This window comes from Juglans regia, chromosome 11 (assembly GCF_001411555.2).
Source record: "Juglans regia cultivar Chandler chromosome 11, Walnut 2.0, whole genome shotgun sequence".
In the NCBI taxonomy this organism is placed as follows: domain Eukaryota; kingdom Viridiplantae; phylum Streptophyta; class Magnoliopsida; order Fagales; family Juglandaceae; genus Juglans; species Juglans regia.
Window position 1 is genome coordinate 30549803 of NC_049911.1, and position 21553 is coordinate 30571355.

General features: G+C 36.0%; 2 protein-coding genes across 5 annotated transcripts in view; one reads left to right on the forward strand and one right to left on the reverse strand.

The window, feature by feature from the left end:
• Positions 1–7292: 7292 nt before the first annotated feature.
• Positions 7293–8887, forward strand: LOC109006391 (mitochondrial uncoupling protein 4-like). The gene has a single exon (XM_018985658.2). The coding sequence runs from the start codon at positions 7742–7744 to the stop codon at positions 8726–8728; it is 987 nt and encodes a 328-aa protein (XP_018841203.2). The 5' UTR covers positions 7293–7741; the 3' UTR covers positions 8729–8887.
• Positions 8888–8994: 107 nt separating this feature from the next.
• LOC108983770 (rho GTPase-activating protein REN1-like) overlaps positions 8995–21553 on the reverse strand; it is a 37121-nt gene continuing 24562 nt past the window's right edge. For all 4 annotated transcript variants that reach the window (XM_035695745.1, XM_035695743.1, XM_035695744.1 and 1 more), the window contains 9 exons: positions 17074–17271; positions 15421–15747; positions 15141–15190; positions 13455–13515; positions 13282–13365; positions 12943–13044; positions 12696–12865; positions 11736–11799; positions 8995–9902 (listed from right to left, as the gene is read on the reverse strand). In XM_035695745.1, coding sequence (XP_035551638.1) covers positions 9657–9902; positions 11736–11799; positions 12696–12865; positions 12943–13044; positions 13282–13365; positions 13455–13515; positions 15141–15190; positions 15421–15747; positions 17074–17271 — 1302 coding nt within the window. In that variant the 3' untranslated portion in view covers positions 8995–9656. The remainder of the gene's footprint in view (positions 9903–11735; positions 11800–12695; positions 12866–12942; positions 13045–13281; positions 13366–13454; positions 13516–15140; positions 15191–15420; positions 15748–17073; positions 17272–21553) is intronic.

Sequence of the window (21553 nt, forward strand, 5' to 3'; positions counted from 1 at the left end):
ATTCGCAAACTCTTTATTGGATGGAGAAGTACGTAGATGAATACTAGAGTACTATGGTGGCCGGTGGTGTTCTTGTTTTCGTGAGAATGGTGAGCCGGAAATGGTGCATAGAAGCGGGGACGGGAAAAACAAAAACAAAAAAAACAAGATGGTAGCTACGTACTAGCAGAAAGCTATATAGGAGAGGGAGGTTGAGCAGAGCCAAAGAACCTAGCGGGTGCAAAACCTGGCGGCGGTGTGATTTCCACCCACGAGGGCCACACGTGTACTTTGCACTCTAGACCACAACAACATCAATTGCCTCATCCGCTGCACCTCCATTTCTTGATGATCCCCAACGTTGTGCGTTTTAACGACACATTTGAGATTTAGCTTTAGAAATTCACACCACCATCGATCATATATAACATGCAGAAACAAGGAAACAAGCTGGTAGACAGGAGAGAGAGGTTTTGAATTTTGGTTAATTTCCAGTGTTAGGGTTGCATGCGGAAGGGAGACAAAAATGGTGGATCGATGGTGGTGCTGGGGATGAGACGTGGAAGAGGAAAATATTATATATATATATGGGACAGGAAGATCGAGAGCAGGGTATTATACAGGTGCATGCTAAATTCGTTTAGGGGAAACGTAAAGTATGTATGGTTGGTTCCACGATAAATCAGTTTGGCCATTGGTGGATGTTTGTTATAAATTTACTCTGTAATCTATAATTGACTTCATGCATGCATGGAGTGGAATTCTCCTACGAAATCGCCGAGCGTTTGTTAGAACGTACGCGAGGTTGGGTTGGCATTGCTTGACTCAAGAGATAAGTGGCCGGGTGGGTGTCTTCCAATATACAGGGATTAGAGGGTTTTCGATCCCCACCTCCCCTTAATTTTGGATATATATATATATAAACACACACATATACTCTGGCACTTGAATTGGTTAGGGATCTATTAATAATTGTAAAAAAAAGGGTATCCTCAGTCTAGCTAGCTAGCTTGCATGCATGCCTGCCTGCCTCTTGATCACCGGTACATGCATGGTTTCTCAATAAGTAAGAATATTAAATTGTTGGTATAATATTTTGATCGAGGGCATGCACATTCATTCTATCCGTACGTGTCTTATTCTTTTCTCTAAAGGTTAATTTGAAGAGAAATGATACTTGCAGTCGTGAGCGTGCAGTCGCCGTACAGTCGCTTTGAAAAAAGTGAATAAATAAGGGACCTACCTGAAAAGAAATTAATTTTTTAATAGTAGACCCCACTCTTTTTCAAAACGACTGCACGATGTTTGCGCATTCCACGACTGTATGTAGCATTACTCTAATTTGAAATATTTATATATATTGGATTATGTGATCTATTTGAAAATTTTAAAAACCTGCCACCAACCATAGAATTGGCAACCTCAGGGTGGAATTATATATATATATATATATATATATATATATATATTTATACAATCATCTTGGCAGGGTGGATTTGGCAACCCCCAGGCCCCACACAAGGTGGCTGCAAGCAGGGTACGTACGTACGTACTAGTTCCACGTGTAATTATACCCCTCTCTCTTTTTTTTTAAAGATTTGATTGTGGATGTGAATTTTATCCTTGATTAATTAAAACATGACGTGGCAATTCTTTAAGATCTCGTTTGATTACATAATTTAAATAAAATGAAAATAAATAAAATATTTTATTAAAAGTTAAATAAAATATTATATAATATAATTTTTAATATGAATTTTATTTTGAGATTATTTGAAAAAATTAAATTATTTATTATATTTTATGTAATAATTTAAAAAAATTATAATAATAATATAAGATAAAATAATTTAATTTTGTATAAACAAACCAGCAAAAACTTAATTATGGGATCATTAATTAGCAATTTGGGAGCAGAGTGCCAGAGAGACATGCACAAAGTTTGGGGAGTATGTACACTTGTGTGTGTATATATATATACATTAGGTCAGGAGCATGTGCTTGTTGGGTTAAATAGGTTTTTTACAAAAATAATATGGTTTGTTAAAAATAACTTGATTAATGAATAGTTTAATGCATAGAAACAAAAAAGCGAACTTTAGCAAATATCTTTGGATAATAATAGGTCGGTAAGTATAATAATTACATATTTGGATACATTAAAAAACAAAAAGAGCAAAGGTACACTACACAAACAAAACACAAGGCCCAACCTAAAAAAAAGTCCAGCCTATTTGCAGGGAGGGTAGCCTTAGGGTTTCATCTCTAACTTAATTGTTGCCACCCTTCTTCAATTTTCTTTTTCATTTTTTTTTTCATTTTTCTATCTTCTTTCTTCTATTTTATTTTTCCTCTGTCGCCCGAAACTCTTCCTCTTTAGCCCGATCTTCTTCCGCCGCTCATCCTCCATGAGAGCTTCTGCAGCCTCCACCTAGGCTTAAAAAATAGCTTCCTCCACCGTCCCTCTCACCCAATCTCGGCTTCACCCACCCATGGCACGAACATAGGCCATATGAGCACCCATCAGACAAAAATAACCACCCATCGCACGAGCATGAACACACGGCATCCTCACACCTTCACAAGGTACATACGCACCTTCGCATGACATTGCACCGCACACGGCACAAATCGCACCATCGCATGGCACAAGACCTTCACACTGCACCACTGGACCAGCGCACAACAACGCACGACACCATTGCACGAGCACCATCTTGGTACCATCTCATGCGGGTTTCTTGGTCCTTACGGCTCAAAAGCTCAGCCCAACACCAGCGGCACCATGCGAGGATGCATATAAATGAAAGAGACAGATGGTGTTGAGAGAGAAAACATATCTAAAATGAAAAGAAACAGATATCGAAAGAAAGAGCTGAGACTGGGAAAACCGGAACGTATTATGCTTTTATTAGATTTAATAAAACACAAAAGGAAAACAAAACCAAAAAAATGCAAAACTGGGAGGGGGTGAGGGGGTGGGAGCGTTGGCTTCTCCCCCTCAACCCTCTCAAGCTAATTTCGAAAGCGATAAGTTGTTAGAGAGAAGTAGGAGCTTCTCTCTCTAGAAAAGTATACAAGTAATAGAGTTAATTGTAATATAAATGGGAAAACAAGAAAACTAACGGAAAAACAACAAAAATTACTATAGCAGTTGGATAGCCACCTATTATAATAGAATATATATATATACACACACATACATACATACTTAGTACTGGTGACACCCCCACGCACCTCCTAGTTTAAATTCGCCATAATATATATTAATATGAAAAATAATATTTATAATTATAGAATGGGTATATCTCACATGTTTTTTTTTTTAATTAAAAAAAATAAATTTAAAATACAGCTACACAAATTATTTTTTTAATTAATAACAAACTCACTTAGAGCCGGTTTGAATTGAGAGTTGAGTTGAGATAATCTCAACTCATCTCGCTACTATTTACTACTATTCACAAATTTTAACTCACAAATTTTACTAATATTCACAAACCATCTCATCTCTCAATCCAAATGGGACGTTAAACTTTTTTTCAAGAGAGTGGCAAGAGGTCTCTAACATTTAGGGTTGTAAATGAATCAGTCTGTTCGATAGCCCGCTCAGTACTCACTCGGTTAAACTCGAATCAAACTCGACTCGTAAAAAAAAATTCGTTTGTGAAAGAAGATACCCGCTCGATTTGTAAATGACATACCCAACAAAACTTGACTCAACTCAACTAAGGCTTGTTAAAGCCCGCTTGTTTATGCTCGGGTCGACTCATTAGCACCACTCAATTAAAAATTATTCATATATTGATAAATATATATATACATCTATGTATATATACACATATATATATTTATATATATTAGCTAATAATATAAGCATACCACTTTTACAATTAAATATATAAAATGTAATCTAATTACTTATGTCTATATAGTGAATATACTTCATAGGTATATTTTATAATTTGTATAATAATTAGTTGATAAAATTTAATAATTTCATATACTAGTATGTGAGAACCATATATGAAATAGATTTATGCGATCATATTAAGTGTATGTATTAATAATATATGTAAACATATAATATATTATTATTTAAATTCAACGACTTAGATATTAATTATTTATAAAATTTTATAATTCAATAAAAATTTTACTTATTAATTGTATAAATTTAATATAATATTTTTTATTGTTTTATTTCATTTATTAATTATTAATTCTTATTAAAAAATAAAAAAATAAACAAGTCGGCCACAAACGCAGCCTAAATGGGTTCATGAATATGAGTACTTGAATTTAAGGAGAAGACTTCGGAATTCCCAAATGAACAACAAGTGTCATGTCAGTCATTTCTTTCGCCTTCGTTTAAGGTGTCACGCTTGCAAATTAAGTAGGAAATTAATTAGTATGAAATTCTCAAGTTTGGGAAATTAGGCTTGTTAGGATTGAAAAATTATTTCAATTCATTTCATCTTATTTTATCTTATTATTATAATTTTTTTAAATTATTACATAAAATATAATAAAAATTTTAATTTTTTTAAATTCCATAACAAAAATAATATTTTATTCAAATTTTATTTTATCTCAAATCACTATTCAAATTTTACATCTCCCATAATTTATGATTATAAGTCCTAATTTTGCTCAGACTAATTCAAATTATATGGTCAACAAAAAGAAAAAGATGTAAAATGAATTTCTTATTCTTATTCTTCTTCTTCTCTATCTTTTTTTTTGGGAGAAGTGCTACAACAATAAAAAATATTCTACAAAAAAATAAATTCATAAATTAATGTGACTTCTTATGATACGTTAAATCTATTTTATACTAAAAATATTTTAGAATATAATGTACCGCATCAAGTTACGTCAGTTTATGAGTTTACTTTTTTGTGATCTTTTTGTAGTTAAAATATTTATCTTTCTGTCTCCCTTTTGGACAACTAGAACTTGAGTGACGAAGGCCTTTCCTTTCCATTTGACAATAACCATATAGAGAAATAATTTGTACAAGTTATAAATAGATAAATCTCGTGCAGAACTTTATAAAAAAAAATAAAAAAATGTTATTTTTTAGTGGGATTTACTTTTTTACAAAAGATTTGCACGAGACTTATTTTTTTGAGACTTGTACCTAGTTAATAGTATAAGTACATCTCATACACCAAGGCACACTTAGTGTATCTTATAATTTTTTTAATATTATTTTTATTCTGAAGTTTGAAAAAATTATTTTGATTTTTGTATTTTATTTTAAAATTTGTAAGAATTATAATAATTAGATAAACAAGTTAAAAATTAAAAATTAAAAATTAAAAAATATTATATATTTAAATGATTTTTTAGAAGAAAATTATAAAAATTTTGACTAAGCTTTAAGAATTTTTCATCGTATCTTATTACCCAAAACACTTACTTGTATCTCTGGTGGTGATTGATTTCCTTCGGATATCCCTTGCAGATGGAGTCCCATACAGATAAGCCTTAATTTGGAGGGTCGTGATTTTTAAATAGTCGTAATTCTTGGAAGAGTTGGTTGGGACATAAAGCTTCTAAGAGGTAATTAAAATGGTTGAATATTTTTATTGTACACCAAATGGTGGGGGTGACTCTCATTAATTCCCACCATTCACGTCCACGAGAACATTAGTGATTGAGGCTGCCATGCAATATGCTCTCCTCTCCTCTCCTCTCCTCTCCTCTTATTTTATTTTTCCTTCTCTAACTTTGAAACAATGATCGATTTACCCATTAACGAAGAATATATCCCTCTTTTCCTCTCCCTTCAATTCTATGAACATTATTAGAATATCGTACAATTCAAGTGGCAAAAGAATGAATGGGTCTTTAGGAATTAGGACCAGTCATTTGCTTTTCCGACCATTCAAATTAGTCATCAGCCTATTCAGCTTACTGACTTTGAACTCATTTATGACTCCTAAGAGCATTGGTAATGGTCTAGTCATTGTTAAGTCTAAAATTTGACTAGAATTTTAATTTTTAGCTATAATATCAATTTTTGACTAGGTGAGTCCACATTGGACTAGTCATTATAAAGTTAAAATAATAATATTATATTATTATTATTTTTTTTTTGCAAATACAATTTATATATTTTTTAGATCTTCATGGTTTGTAGAAATAATGTGTCTACTCTATCAATCAATAGAAATAATGTGCTTGCCATGCATGTTTTTACCATTCAAAGAGAGAGGGAAGTGATTAAATAATTAAATATTGATTTCCATTGTGAATAGTAGCTAGTCATATTTGGAGAGGAGTTAAGATTTACTATTCATCAAGTCTTAAGCTTTGGACCATTGGCTAGTCCAATGTAGAGACTTTTTCTCATATCTAGCTAAAGTTTGAACTTGCATTGACATTTGGCTAGTCCATTACCAATGCTCTAATGGTATTAGTACTACTTTTCAGACTCCATCGTGAATATCACTTCAACGTCTCCTTCTTTTTTGCTTTACGTTGACCATTGGCTATTCTTTTGTTTTCTTGTATGCCCTTTCAATTCTTTTATTTTTATTTATCAAACCACCCATTTTCGGTTTTCCACCTCCCCTCGAGTCAATCGATAATTGAGGTATTATTTGAATTCGAAATTTATTTCTATTCATTTTATTTTATTATTATATTTTTTTAAAATTTTTATATAAAATATAATAAAAATTTAACCTTTTTAAATATTAAAATAAGGGTGCGGCTACTCTGCCGCCCCATCTTGACCGCTGGGCTTACCGTCCAGCGTAAAGTAGTTTTTTTTTTTTTCATATTTTTTTAATATATTTAAATACATTTAAAAAATAAAAAAATATATCAATACATTTAAAATCACTTTCTTAATCACTAAATAAAAAAAAAATAAAAAAAAAATAAAAAAAAACAAGTGGTCAAATAGAGATGTCTAATAAAGTGGGCATAGTAGTGTTTTCTTTAAAATAATATTCATAATATTTTATTCAACTTAATTTTAAATCCAAACACATCATTGTGATTCGTAAGTTTTATTTAATAAAGGCTTAAAAGAAAAGAGTAATTATATCTATACAATATATTTTATAATATATTTTAAAATAAAAATAATTTTATAAAATGATGTTATTTTTATAAATTATTTTTTATTTTAAAATAGAAAAATAAAAAATATCAATCTACATCCTCAACACACCGTGTTGAATTGAATTTTTTTTTTTTTTTTTTTAAATATACTGCGACTTCCAGCTTATGCCCGGCATTTCACTTTAAAATATAGTTATATAATTTGTTATTGAAAAGTTCGTATGCTTATATTTTTCGTAAGAAAAACGCGTCAAAGTCAAGCTCCAACCTGAGAGAGCTGGTGGCGCTGGCTGGCTCCACGGCAAACCAAATCAAACCACGACTACCGAACACTCTTTCGTCTTGGACTTGGGACCCACGCGCTATACTTCGCTTCCAAGACCTAGCCTGTGCCGCGCTCCACCTTTCTCTCTCTTTTACCCTTGACGCTACATATATATAGAGTTGCTCTTACTCTCGACCCCCAAACTCAGAAGAGTCAGAACATTCATCGTCGATTCACTCTGCATAGCACATGTCTCAGGGACCTCGCGTACCTAACTCCCTCCATTACCCATCTCCCTGTTTTCAGTGAGAAGGACGCCAACTCCAACTACTCTTAGTCCAGTAACCCTTCGCCCCGCCCAGCCCAGAAAAGAGACTACCGAAATTGTTTGCCAACCTTCGTACCATTACCGAAGAGATGGGTCTCAAGGGTTTCGTCGAAGGCGGTATTGCTTCCATTGTCGCTGGCTGTTCCACTCACCCTCTGGATCTGATCAAAGTCCGCATGCAACTACAGGGTGAGAAACTTCACGCTCCCAACCCACAGCCCGTCCAAAGTCTCCGCCCCGCATTGGCTTTCCACCACCCCTCTGCCACTGTGCCCACCACCACCCTCCATGTCCCACCACAGCTGACGCCGCCTCTTCGCCCGGGAGGACCCATCTCCGTCGGTGTACGAATTTTCCAGACCGAAGGCGTGGCTGCCTTGTTTTCCGGGGTCTCCGCCACCGTGCTCCGCCAAACACTCTATTCCACCACCCGCATGGGCCTCTACGACGTTCTCAAACACAAGTGGACCGACCCGGACTCGGATCAATTCCCATTGCTGCGCAAAATATCAGCCGGTTTGATTGCCGGTGCTGTCGGCGCAGCCGTCGGGAACCCAGCTGACGTTGCCATGGTCCGAATGCAAGCTGACGGGCGGCTCCCGGCGGCTCAACGGCGCAACTATGCGAGCGTGGTCGATGCGATCACGCGCATGTCGAAGCAGGAAGGCGTGGCAAGCCTATGGCGCGGCTCGGCTCTTACCGTGAACCGTGCCATGATCGTGACGGCTTCGCAGCTGGCATCGTACGACCAGTTCAAGGAGATGATCTTGGAGAAGCAAGTGATGAACGACGGGTTAGGGACCCACGTGACGGCGAGTTTCGCAGCAGGTTTTGTAGCGGCGGTGGCGTCGAACCCGGTGGACGTGATCAAAACTCGGGTAATGAATATGAAGGTGGAGCCAGGGGCGGCCCCTCCTTACAGTGGGGCCGTGGACTGTGCTATTAAAACGATTAAGGTTGAGGGCCCCATGGCTCTGTACAAGGGGTTTATACCAACTGTATGTAGGCAGGGACCGTTCACTGTGGTGCTGTTTGTGACACTTGAGCAAGTCAGGAAGATACTCAAAGAGTTCTAAGAATTGAAAGATTTGTGGACCAAAATACCGGCTTACAAATTTTTTTTCAGTCAGTATTATTCTAATATTTTCGTAGTAGAGGAGTTGAGATGATCATGAAAATGAGTATTTATATCCACCCAAAAATTAATCAATGCACACCATGTTCGCATAAGAAAATCAGATTTTACCTTCACGCAAGTCCCAATTTGTATTTCTCCATGTGAATGTTAGGTTTGACTTAACTCTCCCGAAAAACGAAAAAAAAAAAAAGGAAAAGGAAAAAGAAAAAGAAAAAGCGTCATATATTATTAGACAGCTAAATACGCATCCAAAAAAAAGTAGTCTAATTATAAATCTCGGACCCCCAAACCTCACCCAAAAAAATGAGGGCTTGAACCTAGGATTTTCTCCTTCAGGTTTAACTTAAGATCACCACGCAACTCCAGTAAGAATGGATGTTGAATTAAAAAGAAAACACCCGGCTGCCTTTGACCAAGCAAAGTTCAGGCATCATAATTACAAATGCTTCAGCTCTCATCAAGGAGATGGATGATCTGTACATCACAAGGCTTGGGTGAAGATCAGACTCGAGCTTGAAATTGGCACCAAACTCAACCTTGTGCCAATTCTATCAGATGAGTTTCATCATCTCTCAAAGCTATTTGAACCATATTGTCGTCGAAAAAAGGAACATCAAATGCACAAAACAATCACCAAGTGGTCATAAGAGACCATGCATCATCTAGATTCTAGATATTGTCATTGGGACGGGAAAAAAAGATTGGTGCTCTAAAGCCTTGACCTTTTTTTCATACTATGAGACAGTTGACCTTCTAATTTTACCGTCCAGGCTGAGGGGATACTGACCTTCTAATCTATTGCTATCTCTGCCTTGGTTGACCGCCCTGATTTTTTTAAATCTTTCTGGATTTGCAAATGATTGGCATCAGTTCCCACCTTTGTGGGATTTCACGGGTAATGTGCAATAAGCAAATGCTTCTTCACCTACGTCTAGATCTGGGACAGATTGAACTTCAAATCCTTGACCCTTGTCCAGGTTTTGTGCAACTTGACCTGATCTGCGGCCTTTCTCCATCTTTTGGAGTTCATTTGTTACCTGGCTACGCCGTTCCTTCATGAAGTTCAGCCTACTTGTCAACTTTGACAGCGCAGAAGTTGTTGAATTTGCTTCCTGTTGTGCATACAAGTAAAAAAGCCGTTATCATCAGTTCATCGAGTCCCATCTCACTAGAGCAGAATATGAAACTGCCAAAGCAGGTTGGCAGTTGAAGAGAATCAGCAATTACACTCATGAGTCTGAATAGAAATTTAAATTCATATTCCACATATGCCAAAGCCAAAAAAGCTAACACCATCTTGTCGTCATCAAAACAGCAGCAGCAGACCAAAAACAACATAAATAACGACAGTCTTGTTATTACTATCATTAAGAACTAGCAGAAAAAATACTCATTTCGTTGGGATATCATGACTTCCAATCGTTATCAGCGGAGGAGATTTGGGATACAAGCAGTTTAGCCTTGTTCAAAAATGGGGAATGCAGCATAGATTTATGAAATGAAGCATCAGAATCATGGAACAACCCAAGATGAATGATCTGTAGTGACTAACTTCTATTGACTTCGTGGCTTGTGGGAGAGATTATATCACTACCAAAACTTCAGACCGATTACGGAACAGATGCAAAACTCAGAAAATGATTAAGTTCAAGTTCAGATTTCGTGGAAAGAGCTTCTTCCTTCTTAGAGAGGTGTTTGCTTATGCTCAAAATGATGAGTAGTGTTGAGCCGCTACGCTCCATTCTTCCCCACAAGAAAAATCTGGTCTGGTTATGAGAGATTACATGAGTCATGATGGACAAATAATGACGGATATTGACCCCATGAGAAGTTATTTCATGATGATTGTAATAGGTAGACACATAAAAGACGTAAAATTCATGGTCATCCTACCAAAAGGTAGAAGAGGACTTTCAGGAGGTGTAGCCCAGCCCTGTGCTCACTACACTTCGACAGCAGGGATGACACTTCCCAGTTGTTCTACTTCTGACATTCTGACACTCAATGAGAGAGAAGAACGCTCTGTTGACTTATTTCTCAACTGGAACCACCCACCACTGTGTCCTACTGTTTTGGGCAGGAAATTTAGCTACATATGTACCTGCCACTGATTATCTGATGATCCTGGATCCTTGATTCAAGAGCCTCTGATCACAATGCACTTTCTACTCTATTTCCTTCCTACTATCTATTTTCAAACAGAAAAAAAGATTTAGAAAAGCCAATGGTTCTCTCATCCGATTAGGCAAGAGAGAATGATTGGTGGTGGTACCCTGATTCAAGAAGAATGGTTGACTCAAACGAGCTCATCAAACCACACGTCCAATGACTATGTATTTAATATGGCATGAACACCCCCCCACCGCCCTCCCTAAAAAAAAAATCAAAATAGAACGAGCTTGTATACACTACTTTGTTGCAGATAGTTTAGGTTCTTTCAAATATAAAACACTAGAATATTGAGTTTAAGACATTTGATTAGCAGAATAGCAACTTGACCTGACCTTTACAAAGGAAGGATTAAGGTTTTCCAAAATAGACTATCCTCTGGCATATCAAAGATTCCTTTTATTTTTTCTCTAGTATTCTTCTCTCTAATGAGTAATGAGGGCATCTGAAATCTCAAGATTCAAAGAATCAAACCAGGCACTTATTAGATTTTCTCGTGTGATACAGAATACAGTAATTTTTTTTGCCACTCTTTTTTATTTTTTTTTCTTTTGTATACAACCCATGACATGGACTATGCCTTGCCTTATTAATTAAGTTGTTGATTACTTGTAGAAAGAAGAATTTGGGAAAAACAATTACATAAAGCCGGAGTTGATAAATGATCTGAATCCCATGAAGAACAAATGGGTAAGCTCTAATTAGGTATTTCTTACAAAGGTATCCCAAATGCTAAATGAATTTACCTTACTTCTTACTCATCAAACAAAACTTACCTTACTTCTTGACCTTTCAACAAGTGAAGCGGCCACGGCTTCGGTATCCTTCTGTTTATCTTTCCTGTACCCAAATTTCAGACAAATGAAAACAAAGAGGATCAAACTAATACAAACATATTACCAAAAGCTGAGTACAAAGAACCCGCCTTGTGAGTGAGAAATAAAAGGGCCATGTTAAGTTCAGACCCCCCCGAGTATCTTATACCTATTGGTAATTTAAGGAAAGAAAACTAATTATTGCACGTTCAGACTCTTTTAACTCCTTGTTATGCCCTTTCTAATTCATGGACAATAACCAAGAATAACCTCGAATTATTTGCAGTCCTAGGGTGTGCAAGCCCCGCTCACTCCCTTTGAAAAAAGTGGCTAAATCTGGGACCCACATGAAAAAATAATTTTTTTAATGGTGGTCCCCAGTTTTTTTCAAAGGGAGTGCGTGGGTTTTGCACACTCTAGAACTATATCTAGCATTACTCAATGGCTCAATGGCATATACCCTTCACATGAGGGAAATAATTCCACAGATTACAAATAAAGCAAAAGTGAATTTTCCAGATTAAAATCAAATAAATGCTATAAAAACAAAAGGAAATAACATTTCATAATGAGTCAGCATATACATTCTAATTTGTTTCAGCACAGAAATACATCATAATGTTCCATGTGGTTGTGTTGCAGGCTGGTCATGTCGTTCCTCTTTTTGAATTTAGAGGTCGGGGATCTAATCCACAATGGGTATACATCTATGGGACTAAGATTGACCACGAACCTCAACCAACCCAAACAAATGTTTCTGGCTCCACCACGTGGGTATAACATACAAGTGTAGTATGTATGTTATACCAAGATTTGCATTGTTTAAATGTAACACCAAAACTTTAGAAACGTTCTTTAACAATTATCAGACAGAAAGCAATGCAACAAGATATTCAACCACCACGGAAAAGAAAATCTTACATTTTTTCTTGACGATTTGGAGTTTGTTGGGGTTGATTGTATGAAGCATGCATAGAACAATAGTTCTGTTTGCATTCATGATTAAGCTGTGATTCTAGCTTATCAACATGCTGCTTCAAATTGATGACATCAGCCTCCACCCTAGCTATTTCCTCAAGCTCTGCCTTCGTCTTTGGCACAGTTGCAAGTTAAAAATTGATCTTAAATAATTATGGCATACCACCAGTTAAATGTAAGGTAGACTAACCTTTTCATCAGTAGTGGCTAAAACAGGTAAATGCACACTTCCTGCTTCAAGAGTTGTCCGTAAGTCTCTTTCCTTTTGCAACTGCTCCTGTAGTCTTGCAACCTAAAGGTACAATAATAACATTGTCACAATAAGGCCTTCTGGGTCAAGCTTGGTATCTACCAAAGACATCACTGACTGCAACTAGTTTGTTAATGATATTCAATTAAAAGCAATGCATTGGAGGGGGCAAAAGAAAGCATTCAGAACACTTAGATTGAGTGCAATGCAGTACAAATGTTCTTTTAGGAAAAAAGAACATAAAAGGAAAAGAAAAGAAACTGGAGTATTGGAAACTACATCTTGCTCAAGAGCTAGGCGACGCTCATGCAAGGCCTTCTTTCGCCTTTCCAGACTGGCTTGCAGAACTGCATTTCCTTTAGTCTGCATAGCAAAAAAATAATTCACATGAAAATTCCCCAAGCAATTTCATACAAGGGATACCTTAGAAGAAAAATATTTTGAGTCTCTACCTCTTCTGCAATTCTGTTTAGCAATTCTATTTTAGTGGCTTCAAGTCTCTGGATTTTAACTCTACATATGCAGCAAATGAAAAGAAAATTAGATGCATTGAACAATTGGAGCCAATTAAAAGCCATTACAGTGAAGAGGTGTCATTGGAAGCAGGAAAATACAGATTTTTCTTTTCCAAATAATACCTACACAATGGAACTGAAAAAGGAATATCACAATTAATAGAACAAGAGAAGATGAACACAAAACTGGGAAGTGTTAGGACCTAATTTCCAACACTCTAACAACCACTTTTCACTTCACAGTAGGGGTAATACATTGAAAGCCAAAAGCATTCATTTAGGACTAAAACCCTTTATTTGTATCTAATTCCTGAAAAATAAAGGGGACTATCAAGGTTTAAAATAATTTTTGTTTCCTTTCTTTCAATGTATATTTAAAATTAGATCTACAACATTCCAACCATGAATAACTTATGGCTTTCCTCTACCTACTTACTAAAAGAAAGAAAGAAAAGAAAGAAAAAAGTGAACTTTTCCGACCAAAACATCGCCTCTTGAACTAGATATCTATTAATAAGTCATTTATAGGCAATTCAATCTATTGCTTTGTTGTAAAAAACTAAATTGACCTATTTTGGCTTGGCTTAAGTACTTGCATATTCGGTAGAGTGGGATTTAACTAGAACTCTACTAATAAATCGTATATAGGTAACCCGTCATCACTTTTTTGTGAAAGACTAAATTTACCTATTTTGGCTTGGCTCAAGTACCTCCATACAGAGTGGAATTTGACGATGGGATTGACTCGGGGATTAGAAAAGTTCATTTTAGAAATTCATTAACTATGGTCCTACTTGAACTAGAGAGACCTAAATTCACTTTGGTCTCATAAAATATTTCAGTTTTGTTTAAGGGTAGTTAAGAACAGAAAAGAAAAGTATAGGCCTAAGATCAGTGACCTGATAGCATGTTTATCCTGAGGTTAAGAGAGGTCTGCTCTCTAATTATAAGGCACTTCAAGAACACACTTTTTGTCCTTTCCCCTCACATCAAGGAGGGTCTAACAAGTGGGGTTAACCATTCATATGAGACGTGGGAGCACTACTTCAAGGATAACTAGTAATTGCCTCTCTCTCTCTCTCTCTCTCTCTCTCTCTCTCTCACATATACACACACGCATATTGACCTAGGATCAGTGATATGATGGCATGTTAATCCTGAGGTTAAGAGAGGTCCTCTCTCCCCTTCAACCGTATCATTAAGAAGCTCAAATATCGAAACTATTATCTCTTCTCTCCGGTAACCATTAGGCACTCCAAGAACACATTTTGCCCCTCACGTCAAAGTGGGTCAAACAAGAGGAGTTGAGCACTCATATGAGACATGGGAGCACTACTTCAAGGATAACTAGTAATTCTCTCTCTCTCTCTCTCTCTCTCTCTCTCTCTCTCTCACACACACACACACACACACACTTGCCAAAGACTGTATTTAACCTGTCTATAATGGTGTCTCAAACACACAACACATTAATCTCTTGTACTAAAAACGATTGAACTTCACCTGCAATAGAAGTATCAAGCAAATGGTACAAGGCATCAATGACACTACACACGATAAAAGAACAATTATAGAAATATATGTTTACATAAATACGTTAGAAAAAATTGCTTCATCACTTACTCATCTTCTACAGTATAATCAATGGATTCCATGGAAAGGTTCTTCCTTGCCTGCATGCAAGTAAAAAATAAACCAAAACACTTTCGTTACAATAACTGCCACAGGTTTGAAACATAGAATGATGAGCAACTAAAAATTAATGAATGTCTAGATTTGAAGCCTCTCTTGGTAAAGCCGGACTACATATTATTTTAAGAAATAAAGCTGTAGAAATATGACTAAGAAAATAATGCTAAAAGCTAAAAGGCACATCATAAATTCAGAAAAAAAATCTACTCACAGCATTACGTCCCCACAAGGTACGACTCCTACGACAATGTGCAGGTCCATTGGATATGGTTGTAGATGTTATAATGCAAGAGGTTGGAGTAGGACGAGCACACGTGGGATTCAAAAATGTTTCTTTAGAAACATCTCGAAGTATTTCAGCAGACTCAGTAGCCTGCTTTGCTGAACTACTATTGCTTTGATTGGGATGATTCCCACTAATTTGGAGAACAGCATGTTGATGCAGTGAAGCTTCAAATAAATTTGATGACAACTTCTGACTGGTTCCAGAAGCATCACCTACTCCTGGGGACTTAGAACCCAAATCTGAATCAGAATCCTGCACCTTTCAACTAGTTAGTATAAGTTTAAACCATCAGAATCCAGCATCTTTCAAGTCATTTAAGTAACTACGGATAGCCTCTCTCTATAGAAAACAAAAACATCAATCAAAATAAAGTTTAGGCCAGAACAGAACCAGATGAACCATATAACGTGACAGCAATAGATACATAATAGAGATTGGTAACTGGTAAGCAACAAATTTATGCAAGGTGAAGAAACAGCAACCAGCATCACACTTAATAGGTGGTCTTACAATGTAAGCATCAGACTTGCATGAGTAAGCAAGACGTGTGAGTTTGGGTGGTTTATGCACTTTTACTACCCTTGAAAAAAGAGGGAAAGAAAAAAGTAGAAGAAGAGAGCAAACCAAAACACGACAGACTGGCAATTAGGTCTTGTTATGTAACTAGCACAAACGTTCTTAAATAATAAAAAGATGACAATAAGTTCCTCAAAAGCTCATAACTTTGTACTGAGGGCAAACAGAATCCTTAATGCAAATGGGTGTCTAAAAGAAAAGGCAAAAAAAAGTGCTTAGTAAGAGAGTTCTGTATGGGGGTTTTATAAATTTCACTTAATCTGGTGGCTACCAGCTTCAAACCCTCCAGGTTCTAGTCCAAAAGAATAGAGAGAAATAAAAAGGAGGGGCATGGGCTACTTGAGTAAAAAAATAAGTAATGAAGAATGTATCTGAAATAAGTTGAACCTATAGAGCAATGTTGACAATATTAGAAAGAATAAAAAGAAAAGTAACATATGCATCAATTAATGAACAAAAGAAGTAGATAGGTAACGTGCAGCAAATAGCAATGAAAACCATACATTTGAGTAGCGAACAATGGCCATAATGAGATTCAGTGAAACCAGCTTCCTGTAAGCATATTTATTTTGTGCAATATTTCCCACATACACAGCCACACCAATAATTCTCAATATTAGAACATAATTGATCTGAATAATACCAGAAATTATGACACACAATTGTCTTAATTTGGAATCCAATCCAAAGGTCTGGATATAATTTCAGGGGAGAACATAAAGACATAAAAACTGGTACTAGGCTCTAAATCATGTTCCAAAGGAACCATAAATAGGAGACATTTAATGAAACTTGTAGCAGAAGACACAGGCTCCAAGGTGGCTTAAATGCAGGAACACAGGAGCATCATTCTTTATTCCAACATAGAAATCCAGATCATCAGATATTCATTCTCAGGTCCAGGCACTAAGAACACAGGAATAAATTATAGCTTTAATACCATCACAGCATAATGCATATAAATAAAAGTAGATGCTATTGTAAGATAGTATAGAGACGAACCTTAGCATCACAAAAATCAATGTTTCTAGAGTTACCACTCTCGCCACATGATTCACTTGAGGCATTTTCAAGATCATCATCTGCATCAGACTCCTGTGTTGCATCACCTTCATAAGACTCATCAGCATCAGTTGCCTCCTCACTCTCACTTCCACTCTCTTCTGAGTCACTGTACATTTCAGGGGACATGGAACCTTCCTGCAAACACACTACAAACGTGGGGCTCAAGAGAACAAAGAAAAAATCAAAATCAATTTACAATGAAATTGCTATAAAATTTGAGACAGCTAATATGGCCTTCCACTGCCCATTCTATAGCACAAAAACCCCCAGTTAATGTGTCATCTTTTAAGTAACTTTTCATTCAAGTGGTTGACAATTGTAAGATGAAAAATATTATTACTCTTATGCAAACAGGTAGTTCATAAATTGCTACATGATTTAAGACAGTCAATATGGCTTTCCAATACCATTCTATGGCATTGCAAATAGTTAATGTGTCATATTTTAAGTAACTTTTCAATAAAGTGATTGACTAGAAACAACAAAATACAAGATGAAAAATAGTATTACTCTTTTGCAAACAGATAGTTGAGATCTCTTTCACTCGTACTCAATTACTACTTACAGACATATATTGAAATAAAAAAAAGGTGCTTTCAAACTGGCACCATTGGCTATGCCCCAAACCAGCTGGGTTGGGACTCTCACAGTGACAAACAGACAGCATGTCTAAGAACAAATTAGAAATTCCGACTAAAATGCCATGGGCAGTCTTCTGATGTAACAACAGGGGAGGAGATAGGGAGACTAGGTAGGCCATAGACCCTCAAGAAAACTGAAAAAAGAATATACATTTTTTGTCACTATACAGTGTCAACTCCCTCCCACGTACGAAAAGAATCCCAGCTCTTTACTGAGAAATAAAAAAAATAAAATTGTGCAACCCTCCAATTTATTTTTTTTATGACAGATTAAAAATAAAGAAGAAATAAAACATTGATAATTAGTTCCTAGGTCAAACAAATAGTTATCATTATTAGTTTCAGGTAAGATTTTTTTGGGGGGACCCACTCCTTTCTTTTTGAGAGTAATTTTCGCAAAATATAAAATAAGAATAAAGAAATGAGCAAGAGAGGAGACCTGTAAGGAAGATTTAAGCTAAATGAACCTTTAAACAAAACTTTGAGCTTGTTTTATTTTGACAATAAATAATTTTATTAATGAGCAAAAGGCACTACCCAAGGGACTGATCTCCTCTCTCAAACGCTCTCATCGATGGCCAACTTGCTGTTCAAGTTCTCAAATTGTTTCTTTGGCAGTCCCTTGGTAAATATATCAGCTACTTGTTCAGTAGTCGGAATATAAGCCAAAGAGATCAGTCCACTATCTATCTTCTCCTTTATGAAATGTTTGTCAACTTCAACGTGTTTTGTTCTATTATGAAGTATGGGATTGTGAGCAATGGCTATGGCAGCTTTATTATCATAATATAATCTCATAGGTAGTGAATTTTCAACCCTCAATTCTTCAAGTAATCTTTTAATCCATAACACTTCACAGATCCCATGGGCAACAACCCTAAATTCAGCTTACACACTACTCCTAGCCACCACATTATGATTATTATCACAATATAATCTCATAATTGTTGATAATGCAAGCTCAAATAATATTGCAATTTCATATTTGAGACAGTTTTTAACAGGGAATGTGTTGGGGGCAAATATATGCACATGAGATATTGTGCTTATATTTTGAACCTTATTGTGAATGAAGGTTCGAAGGAGTGTAATGACAACATCAGAATGGTTAGGAATGAGGTTGGATATGTGCGATCCTCCCCTGCAGATTAAACAAGTTTAAGAGATGCATAGAGAAATGAAAATTTGATTGTAAGAAAATGTTGTCTCTTGATGTACAAACTCGATGAAACTCAACTTACATGATGGAGGCGGCTAAGAAATTTGAGAAGGCTTTCAGGCAGATGGAGAGTGAGGATTACAATTTTCTCTCTTACTTTAGTGATGGACACATGGGGCCTCTTAAAGTTGAGAAGTGGGAGAAGGTGCGGGTGTTTATAAATTTTTATAAAATGTTTATGATGCGACTACGAGATTTTCTGAGTCTTTATATGTCAAGGTCAATACCAGTTTTCTGGAGATTTGTGAACTCCAAAAAGAGCTAATTAAGCTGAGTGAAAGTGATAATAGTTGCTTAATGAGCATGACCATAAGCATGAGAATGAAATAAATATGATAAGTATTGAAGGTCCTTAAATAGGATAAACTTGTTAATGTTGATCGCAGTTTTGCTTGATCCACGTAGTAAGTTAGGGCTTCTTACTTTCCACCTGAAGAAAATTCATGATGAGACTCATGTTGAAGAGTTGGTGTTGAGTGTGAGATAGTTATAAGCAGACTTGTATGCGGAGTATAATGCTATGTTCAGTGAAGAACATGAGCCCCCTCCAACATCTACAATCACAAATGATGGTGAAGACAATCATGAGACAAGATGGTTCTATGAGTGGTAAAAAGCATATTTTCCCATTGGATCTATAGTTTCCAAAACAAAGGTGGATCGGTATTTATCTTTGTGAGGCACTCAACCCATCTTTTGACTTGTTGATCTATAGTTTCCGAGTTAGCGTTTAGTACGGAAGGTCGTGTACTTGATCATTTTCAGAGTTCGTTGGCTCCAAAAACAGTTGAGGTACTTATTTGTGCTCAAAATTGGTTGAGACATCCGTCAACACCAATTGATATCCGAGAGGCCATGGATAATGTGAATAGCTTTGTGGTAGATCTAGTAATGTTTTGATCATTCAATATTCATTTCTTTTTATAAATTAATTTTAGAATCTTTTCATCATCCAAATTCACTAATATTTAATATTTTAATCTTATTAATTTTTCTATAAAGAGTTGGGAGCACAATCAAGCGTCACAATTCAAAGATCAAGAATTGTTGCAATTTATTTATCTTATGTATTTTAGTTGCATTGTTGTCTTGGACAATTTTTTTTTATTTGTAATGTGTATTAAACATCTAGTGGAGTTGTTTTTATTTTTTTTTAAGTTATCTAGTACTATATACTTAGTTCTTACACCATCACAACATTACTATTTTACTATTGCTAATTAATTTTTTTTAACCTAACATTACAAATGACATAAAATTAAAATGAAACTTGAATATTAAAATGTGTTTTAAAAACTTAGCAAATTAAGATTTGAAATCAACCCCAAAAAAGGCCCAAAAGAGGGGAGCCCAAACCGACCAAAACCATTGGACCGGCTGGAAGCGGTCCAGCCGGTTTTCCTCTTCTCCATCAGTCGGTTTTGGCTCTGCAAAACCACCGGTCAGTTGGTTGGTTTCGGTTTTGGGCCGGCTCGGTTTTCACCCCTACTTTTCGCTCCAAACCTCCTTAGATAATCTGCACTCTAAAGAAACTGATGACTCAGTTAATCAAATAAACTACAGTATTAACTGCATCTGTCTAGAATGTCAATGGTAACCCAACATGCAACTTCATGCTCCTAGCTCGAGATTGATGGTCATGTTCATATGCTCAGTGATACCATTCTATTGTGGGGTCCCGGGAATAGTCTTCTCCACTCTGATACCATAAACTGCACAATACTCATTGAACCCTCTTGTTTGTGGAAGGAAAGAGTAAGATTCCACTATATCGAAAATAAGGTTACAGGCCCCTCTTTATATAGATGATAATGCTCATCTATTTTAGGGATATTTACAGCTAATCTAGAAAGGAAATCAGAACTACCTAAAACTGAAAGCTATAAAACAGGAAACTTATATCTACAGATTTGGTAACAGACTACCAAATCTCCTAAAATCATGGGATAAGAAAAACTGATCTGTTAGCTGTAGATCTCCTAGATATTAGCCCCTAATATTGCTAACAGATCCTTAAACATAAATCTCTCTATAATTCTACACTCCCCCTCAAGCTGGGCGGTAAATATTAATTAACCCCAGCTTGGAACTCAGATCATCAAACACCTTTCTCGATAGAGCCTTGGTAAGGATGTCTGCTGTCTGAAGACATGTAGGCACGTACAACATCTTGATTATTCCTTCCTCTATCTTCTCCTTTATAAAATGTCGATCAATTTCCACATGTTTTGTTCTATCATGATGAACTGGATTTTTGGCAATGCTGATTGCTGATTGATTATCACAGAACATTTTCATAGGTTCTTCATCTTAAATTTTTAATTCCTTTAGCACCCTTTTAACCAAATTCCCTCACAAATACCATGTGCCATTGCCCGGAATTCAGCTTCTGCACTGCTTCTTGACACCACTGACTGCTTCTTACTTCTCCAAGTGACCAAATTTCCCCACACAAAAGTGCAATATCCTGAAGTTGATCTTCGGTCTTGTACTGATCCTGCCCAATCTGCATCGCTGAACACTTCAATATCTCTTCTTTGGTTCTTCTCAAAAAATA